The sequence below is a fragment of the Zophobas morio genome, unplaced genomic scaffold (assembly GCF_036711695.1).
Source record: "Zophobas morio isolate AGI-343-1 ecotype UQ-CSIRO unplaced genomic scaffold, CSIRO_AGI_Zmor_V1 ptg000020l, whole genome shotgun sequence".
Classification (NCBI taxonomy): domain Eukaryota; kingdom Metazoa; phylum Arthropoda; class Insecta; order Coleoptera; family Tenebrionidae; genus Zophobas; species Zophobas morio.
In genome coordinates this window covers 2087733-2101056 of record NW_026972125.1, presented here as the reverse complement: position 1 = coordinate 2101056, position 13324 = coordinate 2087733, and the positions used below count along the sequence as shown (strand labels likewise).

Sequence of the window (13324 nt, the reverse complement as noted above, 5' to 3'; positions counted from 1 at the left end):
CCAAGAAATTGAAAATTCGGATAATTGAAAAATCGAAACATCGAAAACCTGGAAAATCTTAAAACCGAAAATTCGCTAAGTAAAAAATCGAAAAACCAAGAAATCGAAAAATCAAAAAATCGAAACATCCAAATCTCGATAAATGGAGAAATAAAAAAAAATTCAAATTTCGAAAAATTGAAAAATTGAAATATCGAGAAATCGAAAAGTCATGAAGTTGAAAAATGGAAACACTGACAAATCGGAATAGGCCAAAATCGAAAAAACGAAAAGTTAAAAGTTGAAAAATGAAAAACCGGAGAAATGGAAAAACTGAGAAACGGAAATTGGCCAAAATAAAAAAATCGACACAGCGAAAAATCTAAAAGTCAAAAATCGAAAAGTCGATAATTTGAAATATGGAAAAATCTCAAAACTGAAATATCGAAAAATTGAAAAATGAAAGAAAAACTGAAGAATGGAAAAAGTGAAAAATCGCAAAACTGGAGTATCCAAAAACTGACATTTGAAAAAATTGAAAAATTGAGAAATCGAAAAATCAAAAAAGCGAAGTCGATAAATCTAAACCAAAAAAAATCGAAAAATTGAAAAATAAAAAATTTAAAAAATCGAAACATCGATTAGTTGAAAAATCGAAATATTGAGGTTTTTTTAAAAGTTAAATTTGGAAAATTGAAAAGTCGAAAATGTGAAAAAACGAAAAATTGTAAGATAGATAGAAAACCTAAAACCGGGAAAACGAAAAATCGAAAGATTAAGAAATCGAAACATTCCAAAACTTGAAAAATTGAAATATTCAAGAATGGAAATGAAAAATCGAGAAATTGAAAAATTTAAAATTTTAAAAATTGAAAAACTAGTCTCAACAATCTGAAAAATCTGAAATTTAAAAATCGAAAATGTAAAAAATCGACATCGATATCAAAAAACTGATAAAACTAAAGAAATTGAAAAATTAAGAAATTGAAAAATCAAAATCCTGAAAAATCGAAAACAGGAATAATTTAAGAACTGGAAAATCGAAACAGTTGAAAGTCAAGAAACGGAAAAATCGAAAAACTGAGCATTTAGAAAAGTCACAAATTGAATAATTAAAAATCGAAATATATAAAAATCGTAATATTGAAGAGGACAAAAATTTTAAAAAGTTGACAAATCAAAGAATTGAAAAATTAAGAAATTGTAAAATCAAAAAAATGAATAAATAAATAATCTAATAAATAATCCTAAAACTGAAATTTCGAAAAATTGAAAAATTAAAGAAAAACTGAAGAATGAAAAGACTGAAAAATCTCAAAACTGAACTGTCCAAAAACAGAAATAAAAAAATTGAAAAATTGAGAAATCAAAAAGTCAAAAAAGTGAAATCGAAAAAGGAAAACCTTAAAAAATTGAAAAATCAAAAACCGAAAAATTGAAGAATTGAAGAAATATGAAAAATCGAAGAGAATAAAAATTGGAAAAACGTAAAATTCAAAGATCGAAAAATTGAAAATCGTGAAACTGAAAATTTGAAAAATTACAAAATCGAAAAATTGGATAATAGATAAACCGAAATTTCGAAAAATTGAAAAATGAAGGAAAAACTGAAGAATCCCAATACTGAAATATCCAAAAACCGAGAAATTAAAAAATCGAAAAATCAAAAAAGTGAAGTCGAAAAATCGAAATCTTAAAAAATAGGAAATACCTGAAAATCGAAAAATTGAAGAATCGAAAAACTGAAAAACCGAAACAGTCGAAACTCAAGAGATGGGAAAATCAAACCGATTAATTCTAAAATCGAAAAATTGAGAATTTATAAAAGACAAATATTTAAAAATCAAAATATTTAAAAACCGAAAATCGAAAAGTTCAAAAAATGAAAACAATGTATCAGATCAGGCAATATAGCTTATAGATCAAATCGTTTCTGAACGCTTAAAGTCGACATTGGCCTGAATCCGCTCTGGTTTGTAGATCAAACAAGTTCTCAGGCGACGTAATAATGATGCTAAATAAAATATTCATTTGTTTGTACTTTACCAATTATAGCGTAATATATTTAAAAAATCTGCATTATTAAAGATTATCACAACTTTTGTAAGTGTTGTACATAAACTTCGGTTTCTTGAATGTGCTCCACAGTTCATTTTTAAAGTTGTGGAAATATTCACTCAACCCAAAATGCACATTTCCCATGTAACCCGATAATTTTCAACTATAGTATTATTTGTCATTTCCTTTTCTTTTTGTTTCGTCAACTTTTTGACCATCGTACCACGAAAAAAATTCATAGTTGTCTAACAAATTTTTCAGACTTTCCTCTAAAAATGTTCGTCAGAATTAAACAAATATTAGAAACAAGCACCACACAAACCACTTAAAATCCTACTGGATGGTAGACAACCACCATGTTCTTCACACAAACACTCTTTCGGCAGAAATTCATACACAGTGGTCGAATTAGGAACGTGGACTTGTATCTAAAACAACTCTTGTGATTGTAGACTAAAAACAGCCCTATACTACCTTTTGGTACAATTTGACCTTCAAGAAATGTTTGAATAGGGCTATTATTTGTTTAGTCAATGTTGTAGCGTTCACCAAGTGGATTCCTTTGATCTTCATCGGCGCACCGTTCTGAAAATAAAATTAAAAGTGTCCCACAATCCTAAGTCATCCTTTCTATAATAGAAATAAGTGAGTACCTGCAAGAGTCCGAACACACATCTCAATAAACTGAAGTCGGTTTTGAGGAAATGTCCCACAGAAAAGTCTTTCAAATCAATGAGAAGTACCATACCATTTTCGAATCCATACTGGTGATAATGCAACGCTGCAACCATGAAACCCAGCGTAAGAACGTGGGTGTTGTTGAAGTTGCTTACTCGTGAGTCCAGTAGTTTTACCATCAGGACGATATATCCTTCTGGAGTTTTGTTGGGCATGATATTAAAACACCTGAGTACTTACTATATGATTTTGCAAGTTTTAGCTATCAATTACTTACGTTACTGATGTAACTGTTTTTAGAACATCCGGTGTGAGTGCTCTGAGGATGTTGAGATGGCGAGTCCGAAACGTAAAATAGTTATCAATGATTTTTTTTGCCGCTTCTTTTTCGTAGTGGCTTTTGTGCAGAAAAGTCAGTATTTGAGTGTCTACAAAGGAGTACTGAAAACTTCAAGACTAACTGAGTAAAAATTTGAACATACCCTCTACTTTTGGTAGATGTGGCTGAGTCTTCAACCATTTTTGGATTTCTTCCACGTCTTGTTTTTTCAAGTTGGGGTCTTTTTGGTAAACTTTGTCGGCAGATACGCACTTGAAAGGCATGGCGTAGCTTTAGATTTTTTAGAGGGACACCAGTGGGATGTCTCTGACTAGAAACGGTTATTGTCGCGTTTTATCTTATTCAAAAACAAAAAACAAGAGTCGTGATTACATAATGAGGTCAGAGATGAATGCGCTGATCTAGATTCAACCAATTTTAAATATCAGTGTTGCAGTTTGATTAAAACACTGCCTTAATAAAAACAACTGTTTTTTGTTTAAGTGAGAATTTATTCTTTAATTGTGTTTTATACTAACAAAATGTCTTAAATTAACAAAATTGTTGAAATCGTAATAATCCAATGGACTTTTTTCGGAAAAATGTAATTATTTTTATGTCTTGGAAACATTGTGTTACTTGTTACAATTTTATATGCATTTTTAAATGTTTTTAGTGACAATTTTTGTGGTTATTTTCGATACATTGTATAATATTAACACTGAGAAAAAAAATTAAAATAATCGAAAATTTGAAAAATCGAAAACCTGAAAAATCGAGAAATCGAAAAATCGAAACTTCAAAAAATCGAACAAATCGAAGAAATTGAAAAATTGAAATATCGAAGAACTGAAATGAAAAATCGAGAAATAGAAAAATCGAACAAACGAAAAATTAAAAAATCTAAAATTTAGAAACCGAAAAACGAAGAATCGAGAATTCGAAACTCCAAAATTTAAAAAATCAAAAAATTGAAAAATCGGATAATTGAAAAATCGAAACATCGAAAAACTGGAAAATCGAAAAACCGAGGAATCGAAAATTAAAAGATCGAGGAATCGAGAAGTCGAAAAGTCGAAAAATTGGGTAACCGCAAAATCTAAAAGCAAAGAAATAAAAAAACGAAAAAACGGAATAATGGAAAAACTGAAAAATCGAATAATAGACCAAAATAAAAATCGAAAAGTTATAAATTATTGAAAAACTGATAAATCGAGAAACTGAACATCAAAATATCGAAACGTCCGAATCTTGATGAATCGGAAAATTAAAACATTGAAATACAGGAAAATTTTAAAAAAGCAAAATTAAAAAATCGAAAACTTGAAAAATTGAAATATCGAAGAACTGAAATGAAAAATCGAGAAATAGAAAAATGTGAAAATTAAAACAACAGAAAATTCAAATTGAAAACTTGAGAAAACGAAAAATCAAAAAAGTGAAGTCGAAAAACCGAAAAAGCGGAAAATTGAAGGTTAAAGAACTGGAAAATCGAAACAGTCGAAAGTCAAGAAATGGAATCAAAACATCGATTAATTAAAAAATCGAAAACTTGAGAATTTAGAAATGTGAAAAAAAATCCAAATATTTAAAAATCGTAAAATTGAAGAGGAGAAAAATTGAAAAAACGTAAAACTGAAACATCGGAAAATTGAAAAATTCGGAAATTGTAAAATCGAAAAATTGAATAATAAATAATGTGAAAAAACCCAAAAGTAAATTTCGATAAATTGAAAAATGAAAGAAAAGCTGAATGGAAAAACTGAAAAATCTCAAAAGGGAAATATCCAAAAAATGAGAAATTAAAAAACTGAAAAATTGAGAAATTGAAAAATTAAATACCTAAAAAATCGAAAAATTCAGAGTTTATAATAGTCAAATTTGGAAAACTGAAAAATCGAAAATTTGAAAAAACGAAAAATTGAAAAACAGAAGACCTAAATCGAAAAATTAAGAAATCGAAACATTTGAAGAAATGGAAAAATCGGAAAATTGAGAGTTTATAAAAGTGAAATTTGAAAAAATCGAAAGATGTAAAAAATCGACATCGATATCAAAAAACTGACAAACTAAAGAAACTGAAAAATCGAAAAATTGAAAATTCAAAATCCTGAAAAATCGAAAACATGAATAATTTAAGAACTGGAAAATCGAAACAGTCGAAAGTCAAGAAACGGAAAAATCGAAAAATTGAGCATTTAGAAAAGTCACAAATTGAATAATTAGAAATCGAAATATATAAAAATCGTAAAATTGAAGAGGACAAAAATTGAAAAACGTTGACAAATCGAAGAATTGAAAAATTAAGAAATTGTAAAATCAAAAAATTGAATAAATAATAATAATAAATAATCCTAAAACTGAAATTTCGAAAAATTGAAAAATTAAAGAAAAACTGAAGAATGAAAAGACAGAAAAATCTCAAAACTGAACTGTCCAAAAACAGAAATTAAAAAATTGAAAAATTGAGAAATCAAAAAGTCAAAAAAGTGAAATCGAAAAAGGAAAACCTTAAAAAATTGAAAAATCAAAAACCGAAAAATTGAAGAATTGAGGAAATATGAAAAATCGAAGAGAATAAAAATTGGAAAAACGTAAAATTCAGAGATCCAAAAATTGAAAATCGTGAAACTGAAAACTTGAAAAATTATAAAATCGAAAAATTGAATATAATAGATAAACCGAAATTTCGAAAAATTGAAAACTGAAGGAAAAATCCCAAAACTGAAATATCCAAAAACCGAGAAATTAAAAAATCGAAAAATCAAAAATGTGAAGTCGAAAAATCGAAATCTTAAAAAATAGGAAATATCTGAAAATCGAAAAATTGAAAAATTCAAAATTCTAAAATTTAAAAACCGAAAACCGAAAAATCGAGAAATCGAAACGTCAAAATGAAAATATAAAGAATCAAAAAATTGAAAATTCGGATAATTGAAAAATCGAAACATCGAAAAACTGGAAAATCTTAAAACCGAAAATTCGATAAGTAAAAAATCAAAAAACCGAGAAATCGAAAAATCAAAAAATCGAAACATCCAAATCTCGATAAATGGAAAAATAAAAAAAAAATTCAAATTTCAAAAAATTGAAAAATTGAAATATCGAGAAATCGAAAAGTCATGAAGTTGAAAAATGGAAACACTAACAAATCGGAATATGCCAAAATCGAAAAAACGAAAAGTTAAAAGTTGAAAAATTAGAAAATCGAAAATCTAAAAGCGGAAAAATGAAAAACCGGAATAATGGAAAAACTGAGAATCGGAAATTGGCCAAAATAAAAAATCGACACAGCGAAATATCTAGAAGTCAAAAATCGAAAAGTCGATAATTTGAAATTTGGAAAAATCTCAAAACTGAAATATCGAAAAACTGAAAAATGAAAGAAAAACTGAAGAATGGAAAAACTGTAAAATCGCAAAACTGGAATATCCAAAAACTGATATTTGAAAAAATTGAAAAATTGAGAAATTGAAAAATCAAAAAAGCGAAGTCGATAAATCGAAACCAAAAAAAAATCGAAAAATTGAAAAATAAAAAATCTAAAAAATCGAAACATCGATTAGTTGAAAAATCGAAATATTGAGGTTTTTAAAAGTTAAGTTTAGAAAATTGAAAAGTCGAAAATGTGAAAAAACGAAAAATTGTAAAATAGAAAACCTAAAACCGGGAAATCGAAAAATCGAAAGATTAAGAAATAGAAACTTTCCAAAACTTGAAAAATTGAAATAAATATCCAAGAATGGAAATGAAAAATCGAGAAATCGAAAAATGTAAAATTTTAAAAATTGAAAAACTAAAATCTCAAAAAACTGACAAATTAAAGAAATTGAAAAATTAAAAAATCAAAATCTTGAAAAATCGAAAACATGAATAATTTAAAAACTGGAAAATCGAAACAGTCGAAAGTCAAGAAACGAAAAAATCAAAACATCGATTAATTGAAAAATCGAAAAATTGAGAATTTAGAAAAGTCACAAATTGAATAATTAAAAATCGAAATATTTAAAAATCGTAAAATTGAAGAGGACAAAAATTGAAAAAAGTTGACAAATCGAAAAATTGAAAAATTAAGAAATTGTAAAATCAGAAAATTGAATAAATAAATAATCTAATAAATAATCCTAAAACTGAAATTTCGAAAAATTTAAAAATTAAAGAAAAACTGAAGAATGAAAAGACTGAAAAATCTCAAATATCTAAAAACAGAAATTAAAAAATTGAAAAATTGAGAAATCAAAAAGTCAAAAAAGTGAAATCGAAAAATAAAAACCTTAAAAAATTGAAAAATCAAAATGAAGAATTGAAGAAATATGAAAAATCGAAGAGAATGAAAATTGGAAAAACGTAAAATTCAAAGATCGAAAAATTGAAAATCGTGAAACTGAAAAATTGAAAAATTATAAAATCGAAAAATTGAAGAATCGAAAAACTGTAAAATCTAAATAATCGAAACTCAAGAGATGGGAAAATCAAACCGATTAATTGTAAAATCGAAAAATTGAGAGTTTATAAAAGACAAAAATTGAAAAATCCAAATATTTAAAAACCGAAAATCGAAAAATTCAAAAAATGAAAAATTATAAAATCTAAAAATTGCATAATAAGTACATACACTGAAAAATCCCAAAACTAAAATTTCGAAAAATTGTCAATTCGAAATTTAAAAAAGCAAGAAATCGTTAAGAAACATTAATAATCTAACTTATTCGTTGTAAAGTCCGACCAAGCAATTCTTTCCCGTAGAAATTATGGTCGAAACTGGTTAGGCCGTGTATCAGATCACGCAACATAGCTTATAGATCAAATCGTTTCTGAGCGCTTAAAGTGGACATTGGCCTGAATCCGCTCTGGTCTGTAGATCAAACAAGTTCTCAGGCGACGTAATAATGATGCTAAATAAAATATTCATTTGTTTGTATTTTACTATTTATAGCGTAATATATTTAAAAAATCTGCATTATTAAAGATTATCACAACTTTTGTAAGTGTTGTACATAAACTTCGGTTTCTTGAATGTGCTCCACAGTTCATTTTTAAAGTTGTGGAAATATTCGCTCAACCCAAAATACACATTTCCCATGTAACCCGATAATTTTCAACTATAGTATTATTTGTCATTTCCTTTTCTTTTTGTTTCGTCAACTTTTTGACCATCGTACCAAGAAAAAAATTCATAGTTGTCTAACAAATTTTTCAGACTTTCTTCTAAAAATGTTCGTCAGAATTAAACAAATATTAGAAACAAGCACCACACAAACCACTTAAAATCCTACTGGATGGTAGACAACCACCATGTTCTTCACACAAACACTTCTTCGGCAGAAATTCATACACAGTGGTCGAATTAGGAACGTGGACTTGTATCTAAAACAAATCTTGTGATTGTAGACTAAAAACTGTCTTAGATTACCTTTTGGTACAATTTGGCCTTCAGGAAATGTTTGAATAGGGCTATTATGTGTTTGGTCAATGGTGTAGCATTCACCAAGTGGATTCCTTTGATCTTCATCGGCGCACCGTTCTGAAAATAAAATTGAAAGTGTCCCACAATCCTAAGTCATCCTTTCTATAATAGAAATAAGTGAGTACCTGCAAGAGTCCGAACACACATCTCAATAAACTGAAGTCGGTTTTGAGGAAATGTCCCACAGAAAAATCTTTCAAATCAATGAGAAGTACCATACCATTTTCGAATCCATTCTGATGACAATGCAACGCTGCAACCATGAAACCCAGCGTAAGAAGATGGGTGCTGTTGAAGTTGCTAACTCGTGAGTCCAGCTGTTTTACCATCAGGACGATATATCCTTCTGGAGTTTTGTTGGGCATGATATTAAGACACCTGAGTACTTATACTATATGATTTTGCAAGTTTTAGCTATCAGTTACTTACGTTACTGACGCAACTGTTTTTAGAACATCCGGTGTGAGTGCTCTGAGGATGTTGAGATGGCGAGTCCGAAACGTGAAATAGTTATCAATGATTTTTTTTGCCTCTTCTTTTTCGTAGTGGCTCTTGTGCAGAAAAGTCAGTATTTGAGTGTCTACAAGAGAGTACTGAAAACTTCAAGACTAACTAAGTAAAAGTTTGAACATACCCTCTACTTTTGGTAGATGTGGCTGAGTTTTCAACCATTTTTGGATTTCTTCCACGTCTTGCTTTTTCAAGTTGGGGTCTTTTTGGTAAAGTTTTTCGGCAGATACGCACTGGAAAGGCATGTCGTGGGAGATTTTTTAGAGGGATATCTCTGACTAGAAACGGTTGATGTTGGGTTTTGTGTTAATAAAAAAACAAAAAGCAAGACTCGAGGATTGATAATATTTTTGTAAGGTCAGGCAATCAGTGCGGTGATACGGATTTACCAACTCCAAGACCTATCACCAATTCCAAAGATCACCGTTACAGTTTGATTAAAAATAAAAACAATAAAAAGCGGAAAAATAAAAAAACGAAACACGCCGAAATGGAAAAACTGAGACACTGAAATAGGCCAAAATAAAAAATCGAAAAATTATAATTGAAAAACTGAACAATCGAAATGTCGAAACATCCAAACGTCGATCAATCGGGAAATCAAACCGTTGAAAAATCGAAAAATTTTAAAATTGAAAAATAAAAAAATCGAAAATCTAAAACCGTGAATTCGAAAAATCGAAAGATGAAAAACCGAAAAATCCCAAAATTGAGAGTCTAAAAAACAACGAAAATTTGAGAAATGGAAAAATCAAAAAAGTGAAGTCGAAAAATCGAAACCTTAAAACAATCGAAAAATTCAAAATTGAAAAATAAAAAAATCGAAAATCTAAAACCGTGAATTCGAAAAATCGAAAGATGAAAAACCGAAAAATCCCAAAATTGAGAGTCTAAAAAACAACGAAAATTTGAGAAATGGAAAAATCAAAAAAGTGAAGTCGAAAAATCGAAACCTTAAAACAATCGAAAAATTCAAAATTGAAAAATCTGAAAAATCGAAACACTGAGGAATTGAAGAACAGGAAAATCGAAAGAGTCGAAACTCAAGAAATGGGAAAATCAAAACATCGATTAACTGAAAACTCGAAAAATCGGAAAATTGGGAGTTCATAATAAAGTCAAATTTGCAAAATTGAAAGATTGAAAAATTGTAAAGCAGAAATCCTAAAACCGGGAAGTCGAAAAATCAAAAGATTGGGAAATCGAAATATTTGAAAAGTTCGAATAATTGAAAAATTGAAATGTCGAAGAACTGAAATGAAAAAGTGAGAAATCGAAAATTTAAATATCGAAAAGGCGAAGAATCGAAATAGTGAAAAATCTCTAAATATGTTTTGAAATATCGAAAAACTGAAAAATGAAAGATAAATTGAAGAATGGAAAAACTGAAAAATTCCAAAACAGAAATACCCAAAAACTGAGAATCTAAAAAATGGAAAAATCAAAAAAGTGAAGTTGAAAAATCGAAACCCTAAAAAAATCGAAAAATTGAAAAATCAAAAACCTGAAAAAGCGGATAACTGAAGAATTGACGAGCTTGAAAATCGAAACAGTCGATTAACTGAAAAATTGAGAATTTAGAAAAGTCAAAAATTGAAAAATTGAAAAATCCAAACATTTAAAATCGTAAAATTGAAGAGAAGAAAAATTGAAAAAACATAAAACTGAACCATCGGAAAATTGAGAAACGGAGAAAACGAAAAAGTGAAATCGAAAAATCGAAACCTTAAAAAAAATTGAAAAATTAAAAAATTGATAAATAAGAAAATTTAAGAATTGAAAAACTGGAAAATCGAAAGTCAAGAAGTGGGAAAATCAAAACATCGATCAATTGAAAAATCGTAAAATTGAAGAGAGGAAAAATTGAAAAAACGTAAAACCGAAACATCGGAAAATTGAGAAACCGAAAAATTGAAAAATTGTGAAATTGTGAAATCGAAAAATTGAATTGTAAACAATGTGAAAAATCCCAAAACTGAAATTTCGAAAAATGGAAAATGAAAGAAAAACTGAAGAATGAAAAAACTGAAAAATCTCAAAACTGAAATATCCAAAAATTGACAAATTAAAAAATTGAAATATTGAAGAATCAAAAAGTCAAAAAAGTGAAGTTGAAAATCAAATCCTTCAAAAATTGAAGAATTGAAGAAATGAAAAATCGAAAAACTTGGAGTTTACAAAAGTCAAATTTGAAAAATTGTAAAAATCGAAAAATGTAAAATTTAAAAAAACTGAAAAATTGATAAATTCACAAATCTAAACTTTAAACACGGAAAAACGAAAAATCGAAACTCCAAAATTTAAAATATCGAAAAATTGAAAAATCGGATAATTCAAAAGTCGAGAAAAGTCGAAGAATCGAAGCAGTGAAAAATCCCAAGACTGAAATATCGAAAAACTGAAAAATGGAAGGAAACCTGGAGAATGGAAAAACTGAAAAATCCCAAAACTGAAATACTAAAAAAATTGAGAATTTAAAAAATTGAAAGACTGAGAAATGGAAAAATCGGAAACGTGAAGTCGAAAAAAAATAAAATATGAAAAATTTAAAAATCAAACACTTGAAAAATGGGAAAATTGAAGAATTGAAGAATTGAAGAATTGGAAAGTTGAACAATCGAATTGGTTTTAATCAAAACATCGATTTATTGAAAAATCGAAAAATTGAGAATATAGAAAAGTCAAAGATTGAAAAATTAAAAAAATCGAAATATTTAAAATCGTAAAATTGAAAAAACGTAAAATTGAAACATCGAAAAATTTACAATCGAGAAAGAAAAACTGGAGAATGGAAAAGCTTAAAAATCTTAAAACTGAGATATCCAAAAACTGAGAATTTAGAAAACTGAAAAATTGAGAAATCAAAAAGTCAAAAAGCGAAAAATTGAAGAATTGAAAAATGAAAAATCGGAAAATTGAGAAATCAAAAAACTGAAAATCGATAAATTGAAAAATTGTAAAATCGAAAAACTGAATAATAAATAAACTGAAAAAACCCAAAAGTGAAATTTCGAAAAACGGAAAAATGAAAGAAAAACTGAAAGATCCCAAACCTGAAAAATTAACAAATTGAAAAATTGAGAAATCGAAAAATCAAAAAAGTGAAGTCGAAAAATGGAAAAGTGAAAAATCGGAACCAAAAGTCAAGAAATCGGAAAATCAAAACATCGATTAATTGAAAAATCGAAAACTGAGAATTTAGAAGAGTCAAAAATTGAAAAATCGAAACATTTAAAAATGGTATAATTGAAGAGGAAAAAAATTAATTGAAACAGCGAAAAATTGAGAAATCGAAAAATTGAATAATTAATAAGTGAAAAATCTCGGAACTAAAATAACCAAAAACTAAGAAATTAAAAAACTGAAACATTGAGAAATCAAAAAGTCAAAAAAGTGAAGTCGAAAAATCCAAACTGTAAAAAATTGAAAAATTGAAAAATCAGAAACCCAAAAATCGAAAAATTGAAGAATTGAAAAATCAGAAATCGAAAAACTAAGAATTTATAAAAGTCAAATTTGAAAAATTGAAAAATCGAAATGTTTAAAAATCGTAAAATTGAAGAGAAAAATTGAGAAATCGAGAAATGAAAAATTGGGAAATTGTAAAATCGAAAAATTTAATAATAAGTAACTGAAAAATCCCAAAACTGAAATTTCGAAAAATTGAAAATGACAGAAAAACTGAAGAATGGAAAGACCAAAAAATCTCAAAACTGAAATAACCAAAATCTGAGAAATTAAAAAACTGAAAAATTGAGAAATCAAAAAGTCAAAAAGTGAAGTCGAAATATTCCAACCGTAATAACTTGCAAAATTGAAAAACCAAGAACCGAAAAAATTGAAACATTGAAGAACAGGAAAAACGAAAAATCGAAATATTTAAAATATCGTAAATTGGAAAAACCGTTAAACTGAACCACCGGAAAATTGAGAAACTGAAAATCGATAAATTGAAAAACTGTAAAATCGAAAAATTGAATAATAAATAAACTGAATAACCCAAAACTGAAATTTCGAAAAACGGAAAAATGAAAAAAAAACCGTAAAGATCTCAAAACTGAAATATCCAAAATCTGAAAAATTGAAAAATCGAAAAATCAAAAAGTGAAGTCGAAAAATAGAAACCTTATAAATTAGAAAAATCAAAAAATCAAAAACCTGAAAAATCGAAAAAATGAAGAATTGAAAAACTGAAAAATCGAAACATCAAAAACCAAGAAATGGGAAAATCAAGACATCGATTAATTGAAAAATAGGAAAATTAATAGTTTAAAAAAGTCAAGTTAGAAAAATTGAAAAATTAAAATACCAGA

The 13324-nt window shown here is 27.5% G+C and overlaps 2 protein-coding genes across 2 annotated transcripts; both read right to left on the bottom strand.

Moving 5' to 3' along the window:
- Positions 1 to 2039: 2039 nt before the first annotated feature.
- LOC135131501 (alpha-tocopherol transfer protein-like) lies at positions 2040 to 3372 on the bottom strand. The gene is made up of 6 exons (XM_064059278.1): positions 3198 to 3372; positions 2993 to 3143; positions 2691 to 2943; positions 2512 to 2622; positions 2360 to 2465; positions 2040 to 2306 (listed from the first exon to the last, which is right to left on the bottom strand). Exons 1-6 carry the CDS (start codon positions 3316 to 3318, stop codon positions 2209 to 2211), a joined length of 840 nt encoding a protein of 279 aa, XP_063915348.1. The 5' UTR covers positions 3319 to 3372; the 3' UTR covers positions 2040 to 2208.
- Positions 3373 to 7945: 4573 nt separating this feature from the next.
- LOC135131453 (alpha-tocopherol transfer protein-like) lies at positions 7946 to 9499 on the bottom strand. Its single transcript, XM_064059223.1, has 6 exons — positions 9136 to 9499; positions 8931 to 9081; positions 8627 to 8879; positions 8448 to 8558; positions 8296 to 8401; positions 7946 to 8242 (listed from the first exon to the last, which is right to left on the bottom strand). The coding sequence occupies exons 1-6, from the start codon at positions 9254 to 9256 to the stop codon at positions 8145 to 8147; spliced, it is 840 nt and encodes a 279-aa protein (XP_063915293.1). The 5' UTR covers positions 9257 to 9499; the 3' UTR covers positions 7946 to 8144.
- Between the last annotated feature and the right edge of the window lie 3825 nt (positions 9500 to 13324).

Bases quoted from the DNA above. Each gene is read 5' to 3' on its own strand.
- LOC135131501 (XM_064059278.1), bottom strand. From the start codon at position 3,318: ATGCCTTTCAAGTGCGTATCTGCCGACAAAGTTTACCAAAAAGACCCC. The intron at 2,623-2,690 runs GTACTCACTTAT...TTTTATTTTCAG, and splicing joins GTGTGTTCGGACTCTTGCAG to AACGGTGCGCCGATGAAGAT. The intron at 2,307-2,359 runs GTTTGTGTGGTG...GAACATTTTTAG, and splicing joins ATCCAGTAGGATTTTAAGTG to AGGAAAGTCTGAAAAATTTG.
- LOC135131453 (XM_064059223.1), bottom strand. From the start codon at position 9,256: ATGCCTTTCCAGTGCGTATCTGCCGAAAAACTTTACCAAAAAGACCCC. The intron at 8,559-8,626 runs GTACTCACTTAT...TTTTATTTTCAG, and splicing joins GTGTGTTCGGACTCTTGCAG to AACGGTGCGCCGATGAAGAT. The intron at 8,402-8,447 runs GTAATCTAAGAC...GATTTGTTTTAG, and splicing joins AGGCCAAATTGTACCAAAAG to ATACAAGTCCACGTTCCTAA.